This window comes from Diadema antillarum, unplaced genomic scaffold, assembly GCF_040938485.1.
Source record: "Diadema antillarum isolate AM-2024a unplaced genomic scaffold, OU_Dant_1.0 seq00000420_RagTag, whole genome shotgun sequence".
In the NCBI taxonomy this organism is placed as follows: Eukaryota; Metazoa; Echinodermata; class Echinoidea; order Diadematoida; family Diadematidae; genus Diadema; species Diadema antillarum.
This window is the reverse complement of record NW_027271405.1, coordinates 852,135-870,367: the sequence shown is the minus strand read 5'-3', so window position 1 is coordinate 870,367 and position 18,233 is coordinate 852,135. Positions and strand designations below refer to the sequence as shown.

The following is an 18,233-nucleotide window of genomic DNA, read 5'->3' as shown; positions in this document are numbered from 1 at the left end:
GTTAGGACTACAGATTGAAGCCTGTTCAATTACTAGAAATCTTGTAATTCAGTCTAATGTTCATTCCTCCACAGAGGTCAGCTCTAGGCTATCTTTGTATTTCTTCTAGGAGGGATTACTGCAACAGAGAAGAGCAAGCAGTGCATGGGCTAAACAGTCAGGTGCTAAATACAGAAATCAAAATACAGTACACTCCCATTAACGAAATTCCTCTTATAACGAAGTGAAAATTCAGGCCACAACATTATCTACTTTATGTATTCTTACTGTTTATTTGTTCGGTTATAACAAAATTTTGATACAACGAATGAAAACTGCCTGGTCCTGAAGACTTCAATATAACAGGAGTCTACTGTAATAAATCATCCACGGAAAAAACAACTAAATGCACCAAACAACACAGACTGTTTGCACTTGACTTCGTGACACATGATGCCTACCTTTTCCTGGTGATGTTTGCAATGTAGGTCGTCTGCTCCTTCCGATCCAGGTCGTCGTCATCGTTCCCCATGTGGGTGACAACGAAATCCACCAGGGTGCCCGAGATGTTGACTGTGGCGCTGACTCCGGGGGCGAGTTCCCCATGGGGGGAGGGGAGGAGATGGTGTTCTGACTTCACAAAGGGGAAACGAGACAAGATCAGACTTCTACTCAGAGACAAAAAAAGGGGGGGGGGGGGGGAAGAAAGAGAAAGAGAGAGAAAAAAAAATCATTATCTAGAATACATAGTCAATAGATCATAAACCAAACCCTAGGACTATTAGCCAAGTTTTCTTGTGAATCTAGTCATGAGCACTCCACACTCAGAGCTTATGGTATTGTCAAATTGATGACTCGATTGTGAGCCCTATGGTCATGGTAAATGGTATGGTGACCATACATGGCAATTAACAAACATGCTGCATACTGTTCTTGCATCTGTCAGTAATGGAAACCCATGGAGGTTACGTGAATATCCATTCTTTGAAGCTACGTTAAGAAGAAAAAAAAAAAATATATATATATACATATAAAATGTGTGTGTTTTTCACAGCAATAATAATCTTCCATGTGACATTTCAACAGTACTTTAGTGCCTTTTTGGAGAGGATTACTTGAATCTGAAGAACTCAATATATTAAGACATACACACATGTACTGTAGTTATATTTATATGGAAGTGCTGGAACTATACTTTTGATGTTCGGGTATTTAAATGAAACTTTTTGTTTTTTTTTCCATTCATACTGACCCCCAGGTGTGTTTCTTGGTGGCAGGTCCGAAGTCATCATACATGTTTAGTCTTTCCCCCAGCCACATGCTTATATCATTATGACCCAGGAATGGTTTGGAGGCGTCTGCCTCGAGTAGTGCAATTACATCTGCTCCTGTGTTGAAAGAATCACAAAAGATCAGGGAACAATGAGCGGGGGCATGAGCATGGATAGCTACTGTATAAAGCAGAAACACAATCTTTCAGGACGGGTATATTGGTAGGCCAGCACAGAAAACATCACACTTCCTCCACTCTTTGTTATGACACAATCATGCAACTTTCATATGATGATAATTCACAATGATAAAGGATTCCAAGGTTGCATGTACAACTATTTACGCGATGAAATAATGTCAATAACATTCATGATAACATCAGCAATGAAGCACAATATGATGAAAGGAAAGTATGTATCTAATCAGCACAAACAGTTGTTCAATACAAAGTTAGGCATGCAATTACTGTACATGCCATTTATTTCGCAAGATTTTCATTTTCGTGAATTTTGCAAGTTTGGTGATATTCACAAATTTAACACCACACGAAAATATCGACTCTGATCTTGACATGACTGTGACGTGCATACGTACATTTCTCCGTTCATTGCTTACGTTTTTTCCCAATTATCATTTTCATTTCTATTATCAAAATCATTATTGTTATTATTATATTATCAATACTGTATATTATCAATACTGTATATATGCTTTGATATGTTTGATAACTTGTATTTTTTGGTTGACTCTCACTTTTATTTTGTTGCCTCCTCTTGGAACACCTCATTAGGGCTTGCTGCTTGCTCAGCCTCCCCCCCCCCCCAACCTCCCACTTGCTGTCGCTATTCCACTCCTTTCCTTTCTTTATCCCTCTGTTGTTCCTCATCTTGTTTGATGTTGCCTCCCTGTTCATCTTTATCCTTCAAAGGTTGCCCCCCTTGGTCCTCGGGATCTTCACTGACCCTCCTCTGCCTTTTGTCTGTCCACCCTCCTGCTCTGATCCCCCTCCCTTTACCTGTTGGGCTCCTTGCCCATGACCACCAACCCTTCACTTTTGTTTTCTTTGTTCTGTGTCCCTAGCCCGTCCCTGACTGTTCTTGTTGTGTGAAGTCCTTATATGTGATTGCTTTCCCTGCCTGTTTGTCATTTTGCCTCTGACACAGATTCTGCTAGGATCGAAAGCTCAGGCCCCTTTTGACTCCATTACTTTATTATAGCAAATTTAACTACTCACAAAATTGTCGCCAAGTTCCAATTCGCGAAAAATTACACTCAGTATTAAAAATGTATGGTGTATACAGTACATGTAATGTCATTTTCGATGCAGTGCTGGTCAAAGGGTATGGCAGGTGCTTGATTTCATCCTATGTTTTCTGAAAGTTATCTTCAACAGGATGCCGCAAGCTGTAACTCGGAGTGCCGTAATACCACAGAGTTACAGCGCTGTGTAGCTTCACCTCATTCTCTTAGTAATACATTGTATGTGTGCTTACACACTGCTATCATGGTGATCAAAATGTAGCAATTGATAACCCACATTGAAGCACTTAAAAAAAAAAACACACACACACACAAAATGGCAGATTTTTAGTCGGTAAACCAAGGTACTAAATACTGCATAACATCAAGAAGCCTTCGCAAAGTAAAATGCTCTCACTTAAAGTAGGTATTTTCCCCCCCCCCCCAAAAAAAAGAAAGAAATACAATGACTGTTAAAAAATATATTCCTCCCTTCCTCTCTCTCTCATCCTGATATCAAACCTGTATCTTCCAGGAGTTGTGCTGCTCTCTCATAGCTGGGCCAGCCATCGTTGTCGTACATGAAGTGTGCCGTCCAAATTGCGCTGGTGAACTGCTTTTGCTCAAACTTCTTCAGTCCCATCCTGGTGTGAACGGGAAGGCGGACTGCAAACCCCACAATTCCAACTATAGCTATCAGGATGACCACTGCAAAGTAACAGCAATAATGCCCAACGTCAGTACTTTGTATCGCACATTTTTACAAACCATGGGGGCTGACAAAGTCATTTTTTAGTCAAATTAAAGATTTATACATTGATAACCATATATCATCCCCCCCCCCAAAAAAAATGAACTTGTACTTAAAAAGAGGAGAAAGATATAATAAATAGATGTAATCATCTCTTTGCATAAGACAGGGATGATATTGAGGTTTGTTGAAAAAATCAGAAATCAAAATTTTCAGTTGATTTTGATCCATGGAAAAAGCAAAATGTGTGTAGACTTGAGAAAAAAAAAATCTGAAATTAGATTTCAATCTTGAAAATATCATGCCTGATAAGAACATTTTATCCACCAGGTTATTCTGTAGTCTACTGCCTTGGATGGCAATTTAAAACATTTATCACATACCAAGATACTATACAGTGTGCCAGAAGGATATTGGCCATACATGAACGTAATCAGCCTTTACATATCTGATATACATATTGATTTTCATATAAATAACTTAAACAGTAAATATTTTGTAAGTCAAATTTCATATGAAAGGATGGTTCACAGTTGGTGACTCCTGGCGATTTGAATATCACTCACAAATCTTTACGTCAGCAAATGCCTGGTAGCAACCCGTCCCATCCAGATTGGTGAAGCCTAGATGGGTACTGTCCTTCTCTTCCAGGTTTCGGGGGGAACCTTTCCTCAAGACATTGCCCACAGTGAAGACACAGAACACAAGGAGGATGACGCTCTGTTCCCTGTGAAGAAAGGTGAGAGAGAAACAACTGCAAAACATGTATGTCTTTAAAGAAAAAAAAAAATCCAGAATGTATTACCTAATTTTTCTATTTGTGATTCTAACAGAATCCTGCGATAGAACAACATTTCATGGCAGAGGCATAAAAAAAGAAAAAGGTTACACTTGCATCAGAAGATCATTGGAAGCACAAGGTTTGAAAAAAACAAACGTACCATTTAAGAATGCAGTGTAACCACCAATGCTATCGTCACTGCTACAGCAATTGAATTTGAGCTTTTATCAAGGTCATTGGCATTTTACAACATTGCACTTTATTTTTTTTTTTTGGTAACAATCTTGCAATAGACCATCATTTTTTTATCATTTACCTCCTGTTCATGAGCCAGAAAATATTGATCATGACGCTGGGAATTTATCAACATCCATACTTCTTGAGGCTGGAGTTGTCTGTATCAAATGTTGTCAATAATACCTGGTGAGATAGCCTCCAGGTACAAAGTTAAAGGCCACTGTCCAGACCAAGAACAGCATCTCCACCAGGTAGGTGCCCATGGCCATGGTCAGCGTCTTGAAGGGAGGGCAGCTGGTTAGCCGGTCACTCATCTCAGGCCAGGCAGACATGATGAAGAGGCTTAAGAGGAGGCCGCAGGCAAAGGAAAAGAAACCTGGAGGGAGGAACAATCCAGCTGCCCATGAGACTGGCTTCAATCATATTGTACTCACTCATTGTGTGCTTAAATATTAAACCACACGGAATATCTTGCAATATATCACTTGCCGAATCAAATCTGTAACAAAATGACAGTTTTAAAATGTCTTCTTTCCTGATGCTTGTGATTAGTTACTATCACATGCCACTCATTCTTACATGTCACGCTTGCATACAGCTAGCTTTTGGAATATGCATATATATGTAAAACATTGCTAGGTAAATATCTGCCACATAAATTATGTGCTACCCAATTTAACAGGAATTTGCCTGATGCAACACAGAAGATGCTAAGGGAAAATTGTTATTTCTTTAATCACAATACTTTTACAACATAATACAATAATATTGAGCATTTGTCTTCTTCGTTTCATCATGGACGGTTACTCATACTGTGTATCACAGCAGTAAATCATCCGCTACATAATAATATAGAAGTAAAGTACAAAAGGGCAATATTGCCCTATGCACACACATTTATAGAGCAAGATAACTTTTGACGTCACATTCCAGGATACCAAGTACAACAAATGGCCTACAAACTCATCGTATCTGTTCTACTGACTCACAAGAAAATAGGCAAAGAATTGGAGAAAGAAGCGGGGACCACGTGGTGGCCTGAGAGTTAAAATAACAGTGATGCTTGCCTGAAAAGTAGTACAGCCCCAGGGCTGTGTGCCCTCCAATGAACCAGATCCACAGGAAGTTTGTGACCATGTCTAGCTTGGTAGATAGCAGCAGGCCAGTGATGACTTCTAGAAACACTGCCGCACTGCAGCAAATTCACAAGTGAAGAATATGACACCAGAGTTTAATTTCTGACAGAAATCACCACTCGATTAATTTTGAGTATTCAGCACATGAAAATGAAAGATGCCAGTATCTATGTATTATTCTGTACAATGCATTGCAATATACCAGATCATCACCTTATTTCAAGAAATATTCATACAGGAAATGTCAGTCAACAGGCAATTAGCAACGCATAAATAATCATGACTGTTTTTTTCAACATATCTGCCTCCATTAAGTGACTAGGAATGACGACAAGAAAGAGAAAAACGAATATTCATCAGCTCCCTTTGAAATCGGAAATGACATAAGCTGGGATTACGTTGATGTTGTCCTTATTCATAGGATAACATTTGAATTTTTTTTTTAGTTAACTCACAAGAAAATTATACTTTTATGAAAGCAATCACAGTTGAGCCTACCCTGCGGGAAAAGGGTGAGGTCCCGAGAAAGGCTGCCCAATAACTGCCCACCGGCTCACAACGGAAACCTCTCCAAAGATCCAGTGGGTCAGAAAAAGCAAACTACCGAATCCAAGACCCACAGACTTCCAGTATGGAGCAGTAGTCTCATTTGGCTTTGGCGATGGACTAGGAAATTCAGCTACAGACCAGCAGGAAAAGCAAAAAGGTACATACAAACACATCACAACATTTAAAGGCATAATTTACCATTTGCAGATGAAACAGAAACCCAGCATTAGTGCTTTAAAATAGTTCTAAAATGTGAGTTAGGAATAGAAACAACCACTGTAAAAATTTGAATCGGTAAAATCGATGTTCAGTACACGGTATTATTAATATACAAAATGTGAACAATATTAAAATAAAAATGCTTTCAGACTAAACCGTCTACAGTTACAGTTTATTGAGAAAAATACAGATATCTCCTTATATTTTAGGCTTTATTGCGAAAATTTTATATGATAGGATGTTTTGTGGTACAACAGACCGACACATATGCATTAAATGTCATATCTTGAAAATTTTTTAAATCACTGTTCCCAAAGGTAAACAGCAACTTTAAGAAAAGGACATCTTACATGTATTTGTTAAACATTTTCTAGAAAGAATTCCCTAGTAGGGTAGAATTAGGTACAACTTCTTGCATGAACCCTTGAGTGCCAAACATATCATTTCTCACATTCAAGCCACATGATTGTGGGTAAAACAAAAAAAAAATCAACAGAGACGGAAGTTGCCCGAAAGAGTTATTTGGTTTGAAAGGATGACAATGCAAGGCAGAAACAGAAAATTTCAGCCAATTTGGGCACACAATAACGGTGCTGTAAAACCAGTCTGAATGTCAGCAAATACTTTAATGTGGCAGCTTGTACATGAAGAATCAATCTTAAAGGCAAGATACAGACTTTAATGACAGATCTACAGGAGGCACCTGCAAAGTATCTCTCGAGTATCGCTACGACTCCAAGGCTGATGATGACGTTGTTGCTTCTGGTGTCACTCCACGTGGGGTTAATGGACACAAACCAGATCCTGGAGGCGAGGAGGGCTAGGAAGCCTAGCATGGAGCCCCAAAACGAAATTACTCTGTGGAAGAAGGGCAAGAACAGTGATTAATCACCTACTCGTAGTTCACAGAATGATGATTTACTTTCAACATTCATGTGTCAGATATCCTAAACCCTCATTGCTAGTCTACAACGTTTGCATCTGTATCAATTTTGTCTCAACCTATTGCTTACCTTTGAGTTTATTCATTTTGTGGACCTTGTTCACTTTTTCAATTTTCCCAAAGGATGGTCACTGAACTGATGTCAAACCACACCAATTTAACTGCACTTGCATTTAACTTTATTTTTGAGCATCTTACCCTGACCTTTTGTGCATGAGTTTGCTGTAGTTTATAATTTTAAAGGGATCGTATAGTTTTGGTTGAGACGTAATTTCAGGTTTCTATCATTTTTTGGTGAGATAATGAGAAATTTCTTATGAAATATGAAAGAGCATGTAATTCTATGAGGAATTCAACGTTTATTTGATGAAAATTTGTTTCGAAATGGCTGAGATATCCAAACAAGAGACCTGCGGGTCTAGCGCTCACCTGAGTATTGCAAGTTCACCTTTCACGCAGTCACTAATTTAAATTATTCACAGCTCTACCAAAATCTGACCAGGCATTCTCAAGTAGAAGATGAAAATGTACAATAAGGGCCCAAATTTTTAAAGATTCCTTAATTTGGGGGGATTGGGGGCCCCTGGGGCCCTCTAGGTGGGGCATGGTGCCCATTTTGATAAATTGAGATCCTGACCCCCTAGGAATGCTACCTGCCAAGTTTGACGAAAATCCATCATGAGGTTTTCAGGAAGAAGATAAAATGTACAATTCAGGCCCCTATTTGGACCTTCCCAACCAACCCCCGCCCCAAGAGGGGCACCCCTGGATCTGCTATAACAAACTTGGAACTACAGTCATTAATGTACTCACTCATAGTATTAACTTAGCTCTATAACTTCTGATTCTAGAGAAGATTTTTTAAGATTCCTTCATTTTGGGGGGTTTGGGCCCCCTGGGGGCCCCCTGGGTGGGGCATGGTGCCCATTTTAACAAATTGAGATCCTAACCCCCTAGGGATGCTACCTGCTAAGTTTGGTGAAAATGGGTCATGGGGTTCTCAAGAAGCAGATGAAAATGTACAATTTAGGCCCCATCAGAACCCCTCCCCACCCCCCTTCTATCCCCCTAGGGATGCTACCTGCCAAGTTTGATGAAAATCGGTCTTGGGGTTTTCAAGAAGAAGATGAAAATGTAAAAATTTACGCACGACGGACGCTGGACGAAGGGCGATCGCAGTAGCTCACTTGAGCCTTTGGCTCAGGTGAGCTAAAAAGGGCGATTCTAATAAAGTGTGGGACCCACACTTTATTACGATCGCTTTGTTTTACTTTGTTTTTGGATGTTTCAGTCATTCCAAACTTGATTTTCAGCAAATAAACTTTGAATTCCTCTTAAAATGGTATGCTCTGTACTATATTATGTAAGTGTTTTCTTGGTATCTCGCAAAAAGTTGAAAGCCCAATTCTCATCTCCACCAATACTGTACCATCCCTTTGAATACTTCGCCATAATTTCATAGCTGAACTGTCCTGTCATTATAGATCCTCATAATAAATTTGAAGAATAGCTGACGGGTGCATTCAGAGTGATTGAAAAAAAGAAGAAAAAAAAAATCTGAAGATACACTTGGACAGACAACCCAATTCATGTGCATGATGTCTGTTCAATGTGAGTGTGTGTGTGTGTCTGTTCTCAACATACCTCTGTTGTGTTGTTTTATGCCACCATGTTGCACACCACAGTAAAGGCAGGGCAAAGTTGCCAACAGTGAGGACAACCAACCGCTGGAGGGTCGTGGGTGCCTGGAATGAAGCGACGCTGGCTATGACTACTGCTCGCAGCAGAAACAGCCCCAACCTGGTCTGGAGAGCTGAGAAGACTGGAGGTATGGCACACAAGAGCGGAGAAAACCACACGACCGCAAGAGCCTCATAGCCCGAGATTTCAAGCAGGTTGAGTGGATAGAACCACACCATGGGAGCAAAGCCATGGAGAACGCTCCAGAAGATGAACCCTGTTGTAGCCAAACAGAAAACACACATTGGAGTACCACTGTCACAGTATGAAAAGAAGCAGCTTTGAGCTATGCAAATATAGATACCACTTCAACTCAAAGAACAAAATATTACACATGAAAGCCTTGATCAATAATAATCAATATCATATCTGGTGATATTTCATACAGCAATTGCATGATAAATCTTCTGGAAAATTGTAATAATAAAAAAGAATAATTTACAGGTTTGTTTATTTTTGTTTCAGTCATTGTTGTATGAGCACAATTGCAGACAATGGTAACATAGATGCTCTGTTTGTGCAGGGGGGGGGGGGGAGGTCCACTTTTCCTAAGAGGTCCACTTTTTCAAAAGAACATATTTTAATGATAAGACTATTCACATATATGTACAATACTCCAAAGTATTACTTTTAAAAAATCTATTCAGTGTTCCATATTCAATATTTCACACAATTTTACATTCTATTTGATTGCAAGATAGAAGTTCAACACAAGACAGTCAATTTGTGATAGAAATAAAATTGTAGGCTTCATAGTAATTGTTCAAGAGTTTTGTACAATGTATAAATGATGGAAAAATTTGTAACCTGAAAGATTAATAAAATGAAAAACCTTTGTATGGTAAGTACAATTTGTATACTGATGCAAGCATGCTGATACAGTATCAGTCACAACATAACCATTTACAATGTACAGTTTGTGAAACATGTAGCACATTACATCAGATGGGGATGAGGTTCCCCCCCCCCCCCCCCCCCGATTTTTAAAGCTTAATTGGCTAATTCTTATCTATCTTTTTTCTCTAGCATTTTTTTGACTGATTTTGTATCTGGTAACATGCTTGAGAGGTTTGAACAAAATGACTGAAAATGTCCAAAATATTCCACCAAAAGTGTGCACCAGATTGCTGAGTTTTAATACTGAAAATGCGAAAGCTTCCTCGCTTACATGGGGGGGGGGGGGACATCCTCCCCTTCTCTCTGTACACCTCCATAAACTTGATATGCAGTGAAGATGCATGTACACATGGTATGCCAATAGAGAGGTGACAGATAACATTATTTGGAGGTGACTCGGGCATTTTCCTGTGGTGAACGAGTGTGCCAGCTAGTATGTGAAACGATGTGATATGCGTGTGTTGTGACAGTAGTGATAAGTGATAAGTGTCCGGATTTTTGGAGGCCGGCCGAAAATTGGGGCTTTTACTCTATAGTACGATAATCAAAATTGTACTCATAATTGCAATTAAAGACAGTCAAGTAGCATGCCCCAATCTGCAGGGGCGGATCCAGAAAGTGGGGGGGCTTATGCACCCCCATTTTTTTTCTTTTCATTTCTTTTGTTTTAACAAAAAATAAAGAGGGGGCACACCCAGTGTGCCCCCCTCTGGATCCGCCACTGATCTGGACTCCTGAGCAGCATGCCACAACTGACTTCTTCCGATACTCTGTTCTCTACAATCTATGTAGTGAGTAGAAATGTTCTAGTGTACATGTAGTGAACTAGACCACTCTGTATATCTACATATGTAGGGGAAGGCCACATTAAAAATGAACAACTCCCAATAACCAGTGCAGTAGCAGTAGGGCAGTACCACTGCACTAGTGCATGTGCACTAAACTTTCCCAGTCGCCTAGTATGGTTGGACCTACTACACATCGACCGCCTAATCTTTATTTGCTTGATAAGAATATTTAACACTGAACTTCACGTAAAAACTTGACCTACATGATTGAGAAAATCCAGCACTATCAAATGCCGTTGTTCCCTTTTCGATTCGAAGTTTCAGTGCAAAAATATCAACGTCGAACTTGCGTGGCCTCGTTTCAGCTCCCCGCGGTAACGCTCCATATTGAGATCGACCGCTGTTTTTGCATTGACAATGCACGCAAACCGAGTTGTATTGAACACCGTGTTGTACGAAGCCTTTTAGAACCTTCCATAGACATTACATTACGATTCGGTTGAAATATTCATTCGAAATTTTGTCCTGATTAAAACCATTAATGAACATCGAATTTTCGCGTTTTCCCACACATCCTCATCAAAAGTCAAAGCCAATCCATTCTTATGTGCTCAGCGCGCAGTGAAGTGCGCACTGAGCGTTCTGTGCGCCACTAGAGTAAAATATCCTGTTTGCAGCAGTTTAAGGGTTTTTCCACACAGTAAACAAATCAGGCTAATTATTTTCAACCATTTCATATATCATAGACAAGATTATTCATTAATGCTATTGTTTTCATTAAAAAATTTGACCAATGACAAACGCAGTTTTCATGATTTACCAGGGCAAAACCCGGCACAATTTTGGCCGATATGCGCCGCAGTAGCTCTGCTTGCGGCATGTTGTACAATCCCTATGCAATGCACGCGTACTCCGCGATCTTCAGCTGAATGGCTTCACAGGTCTCGCGAACATTGCGTAAGCGCCAATTCCCATTGCAAAAGCACATGAAAATAGCGGGCGCACATGCACTGGCTGCAAACAGGATCGCAATTCTGGAGGTGTTGTTGCTGTCTTTCTCATGTTTTTCTCATTTTTTTCGATGGTAACATCCACTTTCCGAAAAAAATGGCGGGCCACATCAGCTCGCGAAAGTTCTATTTTACGTAAGGATACATGTATGTTTTCAAAATCCATGAACATCGGGAAAAATGACAAAAAGTCCAGTTTCTTGGACCATTGTTTCTTCACTGTTATGTTAAGAAGTACCAAAAATAATATTTGGGATGCGATATGTTGTCATTTAGTGAGAAAATTTCACTTTTGTCAGAGATTGTGCCAATTTTATCGGTTGGTTTTTGTTGATTGGTGGTGTGTTAGTGTATGTGTAGTGTGCATGCAACAGTGCAATGCTGTGTTTAGCTGTATATTACCGAGTATGTTGTACCTGCCGCGAACGGGCGCACGGCCGCTTACTGCCGCAGTTACTCTACTACTACTAGGGTAACATCCCCAGTATTCGGTCACTTAAAGGGAACGCAAACCCCAAGAGGAATGTGGATTAAGTGAAAGCAGCAACATTAGTAGAACACATCAGTGAAAGTTTGATGAAAATCGGACAATCGATGCAAAAGTTATGAATTTTCTAAGTTTTGTTGTTGGAACCACTGGATTAGGAGACTACTAGAGGTTATGACGTATGAGTGGACAACAATATAAAGAAAATATAAAGAAAATTCAACAAAAATTCACTTTTCTAGCATTATGAAAGACCACTTGACTAACCGCTTTCAGAAAGCAGGGGAATGATTGCTACCCTTAACATATGTCAGTATCAAGTTGATGGAATTTGTAATTTTCATGAACAATGAATTTTTGTGGAATTTTCTTCATATTTTCTTTACTTTGTTGTCCACTCATACGTCATAACCTCTAGTAGTCTCCTCATCCAGCGGTTCCAACACCAAAACTTTAAAAGTTCATAACTTTTGCATCGATTGTCTGATTTTCCTCAAACTTTCACTAATGTGTTGTACTAATGTTGTTGCTTTCACTCAGTCCACATTGCTCTTTGGGTTTGCGTTCCCTTTAAGCTTTTTTGCAATAATTTTCAAACTAAAATAATACATACAATGTACATACATCATATCTACAACAATGCATGTGAAATATATCAAATTTCTTTGATCTCAATTTTCATTTTGTTAATTATCACACATATTTTCACAAAATCGCAAAATATATCACCTTGAAAATTCCCCAGTTAACGGTCACCGCCCCCAGTATTCGGTCACGCGATATGCGCGTTCAAAGTCAATACGTGTTCAAGGCAGCTGAAAAACACACGTGCGCTACCTTATTGGTGCAAAATTGCATCGGGGACGTTGCAGCACCCGTTGGTGATCGAATACTGGGGACTCGGCACTTGCATTCAACCCTTGTACATTGAAACACTGTATCGGCACGTACGGAAATTGTTGTTCTTTTGCGTTTTTAGGGATAACATCACACTCCAAGCTTGCAATAAGCAAAATATCCCGCGAGAGAACTGCCTATTTCTCAATTTTTAGCGCTTTTTCGGCGACCCGTACTCTTAAAACTGGGCCTTATCCGCGCGCACTTTTGGAAAGTAGCGCTGATTCTGCACTTTTGACGGTAAAATTTGGGATTTTTTGATGGATTTTTGGAGGGGGCTACGGGAGTTTCCTGTTGTGAATGAGTGTGCAAGTATGTGAATTGATGTGATTTGCGTGTGTTGTGACAGTTGAACATACTGGCTGGTGACTAGCGATAAGTGACCGAATACCGATAGCTGACCAAATACTGGTGCTCTTACCCTACCACTACGCGGTCGGTTTCAAAGGGCGGTCGATATGTAGTAGTAGTAACGTTAGTAGGGTTACCATACCAGTGATCGACCAGAGAACATGGGGGGCATTTCATGAAGCATTTTGGTCGGATATTTTTCTGACAAACTGTTACAAGCTACTGAAATCCTTGCATCTGATTGGCTGAGAGCAAATTTGTCGGACAAAATGCTTTATGAAATGCCCCCCTGGGCTTGGCCTGGGGGGCGTTTCATCAACGAGTTCGTCGGAGTTTTCACCGACAAATTTGCTATCAGCCAATCAGACGCAAGGATTTACACTGACAACTGTTAAAAGCTAATGAAATCCTTGCGTCTGATTGGCTGATAGCAAATTTGTCGGTGAAAACCTCCGACGAACTCGTTGATAAAACGCCCCCCTGGTGTCTACTACTATACTAATGTTAGTACGGTACTTGTCAGCTAACTAGAACAACTTTTATTAGTTTTACCAGTTGAGTTGGTGGTGGTCCACTATTTGTCTATGATAAACAAACACACAGCTATGACAATAACCGCAGCATTGTTAGTAATGCACTTGTCAATGTAATGACGCACCCGACTACCCCCAGACATGGGTGCGTCATGGTCATTTTTGACTGACCACACAGGGTTTTTGACGGACACCACAGTCACTTTTTTGACTGACAAAACGCTGCAAGTGACGAACACCACAGTCACTTTTTTGACGGACAACACGTTGAAAGTGACGCACACCTCGGTCACTTTTTTGACGGACATCCTTGGTACATTTGACGCACCCCCAAAAATACTGAAACGATTTTTGCATACGTTTTATTCAAGCAATTTCATTTTCTTTTGGTTCGTAAACATAATTTGTAAAAGTTTCGGCAAGTTTCCCTTAACCTGGCCCTGTAAGCACCGTGCCGTCATTCACCGTACATCACACTGCTGCAGCTACGATATTCCGTAAGGGAGTATGTATTCTGTGCATGCAATCCATACATGACAATCACATGTGTGCAGATGCGCTGTGTGTGCGCGGCCATTGCTAGTCCGGTGGATGCATACTGCAGAGCAGGTACACACCACGCCATGCCACGGCATTCCCGCGAGTAACTATACACGGCCCAGTCGCTGTACGTAGAGATTCGCACAGCGTACTCAACAGCGTCGCGCGTCTGGTCGGCATCCCGCGAGCAGAAAATGGCATGCGGCAGGCAGTTTCTTCTGCTGCCTCTTCTTTTACTGTCGAAAATTCGCCTTTGTCGCCACAGAACATTATTTAGACGCACATTGTATTGGAATATAAACGAACTTTCTTCGATAGCAATGTGTGTTGGTGTTGCATCGCAATATGCAATAGGCACTAGAGTAAAATATCCCGTTTGCGGCAGTTTAAGCATTGTTAAGGGTTTTTCCAACTTGTAAACAAATCAGGCAAATTATTTTCAACCATTTCATATATCATAGACAAGATTATTCATTAACGCAATTGTTTTCATAAAAGAAATTTACCATTTACCAACGCAGTTTTCATGATTTACCAGGACAAAACCCGGCACAATTTTCGCCGATAAGGGCGATATGCGACTAGTATTTCTGCTTGCGGCACGATGTACAATCCCTATGCAATACGCGCGTGCTCCGCGATCTTTAGCTGAACGCCTTCACATGTCTCGCGAACATTGCGTAAGCGCCAATTCCCATTGCGAAAGCACGTGAAAATAGCGGGCGCACATGCATTGGACGCAAACAAGATCGCAATTCTGGCGGTGTTGTTGATGTCTTTCTCGTGTTTTTCTGAATTTTTTCGATGGTAACATCCACTTTCCGAAAAAAATGGCAGCCCACATCGGCTCGCGAAAGTTCTATTTTACGTGAGGATATGTTTTCAAAATCCATGAACATCGAGAAAACGACAAAAAAAATCAAGTTTCTTGGACCATTGTTTCTTAACTGTTATGTTAAGAAGTACCGAAAATTTCATTTTGGATGCGATATGTTGTCATTTAGGTGAGAAAATTTCACTTTCATCAGAGATCGTGCCCATTTTATCGGTTGGTTTTTGTTGATTGCTAGTGTGTTAGTATACAATTTTGTATGTGTAGTGTGCATGTAACAGTGCAATGCAGTGTTTGGCGGTATATTACCGTGTATGTTGTACCTGCCGCGAACGGCTGCACGGCCGCTTACTGACGCAGTTACTCTAGACCAACTATACTAAGTGTTTGACAGTAACTTAGTAAGGTTGAAATTGTTAACTGGTTACATCGCTGAAGAGTCCCTGGTTTGAGATCGAGTATTCATGATTTCATGGGTTTGTTGGAGGGAAAATGTGAGGAGAAAGGGTGGCTTTTAAATTATTTGCTTGCCAGATTCTGGCAAGCATTTTCCCCTCTTAATTGTTCCAAAACGCTTCCCGACTTTGAATTTCACTTGCCGCGGGAAAGCGCTCACTGTAATTTCACTCGCGATACGTGTATCCGGTAGTAGCGTGCAAAAATGCGTGTTATTTTCCATAGCGAAGTAACGTACCATGACGCACCCCTCGGTCAAAAATGTGACCGACAATGATGGGATTTTGACGCACCCCTCGGTCAAAAATTTGACGGACAAAGCTGGTAAAATGACGAACACCTGGGCCACAAATTTGACGGACCAAACAAGGAAATGACGCACCCATGTCCGGGGGTAGTGGGGTGAGTCATTACATTGACAAGTGCATAATGTTACATAGACAGAAAGATCCGTCTGTCCGGAGGACTCTTTTGTATTTTGCCATTAACGCCGTCCTCCGTAGACAGACGGAAGGTTGTAGTACCCATTGCTGTGTGGATGTTCTTAACCACTGTCTCTATGGAAAATTGGGTGAGGTACCTCACCCTTCTCGATTGCGTCTAATTCACGGCCCTAGGTCGGCAAATTTAAGCTTGAATAGTTAAATCAACTATTCAAGAATAGACTACACTCACCAGATTAATGAATAATCCAATATTTCGGTCGAATTTTCAACGCAAAACACACATCAACCAGCCCGTCGCGTCGTCACGTTCAAACTGCAGAAACATACAGTATGAATCTATTAGCCAATCACATGCGAGGTAGTTTCTACGTGTTTTTTTTACTTAATAAAGTACCTCGCATGTGATTGGTTTACAGATTCAAAATGGCGACCTACAGCTAGCGAACGGCGATGTTGCGATATGGATAAAATTTCTGCATTATAACCACGTTACTGTGAGTAGAGTAAAATATCCCGTTTGCGGCAGTTTAAGCATTGTTAAGGGTTTTTCCAACTTGTAAACAAATCAGGCAAATTATTTTCAACAATTTCATATATCATAGACAAGATTATTCATTAACACAATTGTTTTCATAAAAGAAATTTACCATTGACCAACGCAGTTTTCATGATTTACCAGGGCAAAACCCGGCACAATTTTCGCCGATAAGGGCGATATGCGACGTAGTATTTCTGCTTGCGGCACGATGTACAATCCCTATGCAATACGCGCGTGCTCCGCGATCTGTAGCTGAACGCCTTCACATGTCTCGCGAACATTGCGTAAGCGCCAATTCCCATTGCGAAAGCACGTGAATATAGCGGGCGCACATGCGTTGGCCGCAAACAAGATCGCAATTCTGGTGGTGTTGTTGATGTCTTTCTCGTGTTTTTCTCATTTTTTTTCGATGGTAACATCCACTTTCCGAAAAAAATGGCGGCCCACATCGGCTCGCGAAAGTTCTATTTTACGTGAGGATATGTTTTCAAAATCCAGGAACATCGAGAAAACGAAAAAAAAATCAAGTTTCTTGGACCATTGTTTCTTAACTGTTATGTTAAGAAGTACCGAAAATTTCATTTTGGATGCGATATGTTGTCATTTAGGTGAGAAAATTTCACTTTCGTCAGAGATCGTGCCCATTTTATCGGTTGGTTTTTGTTGATTGCTAGTGTGTTAGTATATGTGTAGTGTGCATGTAACAGGGCAATGCAGTGTTTAGCGGTATATTACCGTGTATGTTGTACCTACCGCGAACGGCTGCACAGCCGCTTACTGACGCAGTTACTCTATTTCGATTGCAAAATGTGAGAAATTAACCCCAAATATTGCTGCATAATGTGTCATGTCATGTCAAACTTGTTTGAATGTAAAAAAGCTGTCTGAAATTTGGTTTATCGTAACGTTTGATCTGTGCGCTACTGCCACACAGGAGCTGGCATCATTGACTTCGGTCTGTATACGGAGGGGATCCGTGAAGCCAGACGCAGTCTCCGCGGAACATTCCCCGACGGACAGATACAGACCGATCTTTCGGTCAAAATGTTACATTACCAGGTCCCTTTCTACAAAGGGTCCTTCTACAAAATAATTACCTCATTAGTGTCTAGATTTTCTATCTAGTATTTCTGGGCCCCGTCTTATAAAGCCTTCAAATCAATCACAAGTCCCCAAATCAATCGCAACTTGCATTGAAGGGCAAAATCGTGAAATAGGCCCCACCGCAGTGCGCGTGCACCCGTGCGTTAGCAAGCAAGGTTAGGTTAGGGTTAGGGTTTAGGGTTAGGTAGGGTTGTATTTATGGTTAAATTGGCCATTAAATTACTCAAGGGACATTAGGGAGTCCTTCCGAGAACAAAAAGTAGAAGACCAAAGAAAAAAACGGGAGAAAGGGAGGACGAAAGATGCTATGCTGTGGAAATCGGCCCCACCGCCGTATGCATCTCGCGTATAAACGCCGTTTGGTGGGACCGCATTCACGAGTATTTATGTGGAAGAAAGCCCCACCGCCGTGCTTATCTACCGATGAACGCCACACGGTGGGGCTGAATTCACGAGTATAAACAGGCGAGCCGCCGTAGTATTTGTACGGACACGCAGTGGTGGGGCC

At 40.8% G+C, this 18,233-nt stretch overlaps 1 protein-coding gene across 1 annotated transcript in view; it reads right to left on the bottom strand.

Moving 5' to 3' along the window:
* Positions 1-18,233, bottom strand: part of LOC139732400 (PGAP2-interacting protein-like) — a 30,509-nt gene that overhangs the window by 11,785 nt on the left and 491 nt on the right. The window contains exons 2-10 of the mRNA XM_071643265.1: positions 8,751-9,063; positions 6,867-7,021; positions 5,894-6,074; positions 5,327-5,451; positions 4,443-4,635; positions 3,808-3,968; positions 3,013-3,198; positions 1,232-1,367; positions 441-647 (exon numbers count right to left, since the gene is read on the bottom strand). Of these exons, the coding sequence (XP_071499366.1) occupies positions 441-647; positions 1,232-1,367; positions 3,013-3,198; positions 3,808-3,968; positions 4,443-4,635; positions 5,327-5,451; positions 5,894-6,074; positions 6,867-7,021; positions 8,751-9,063 (1,657 nt within the window). The remainder of the gene's footprint in view (positions 1-440; positions 648-1,231; positions 1,368-3,012; positions 3,199-3,807; positions 3,969-4,442; positions 4,636-5,326; positions 5,452-5,893; positions 6,075-6,866; positions 7,022-8,750; positions 9,064-18,233) is intronic.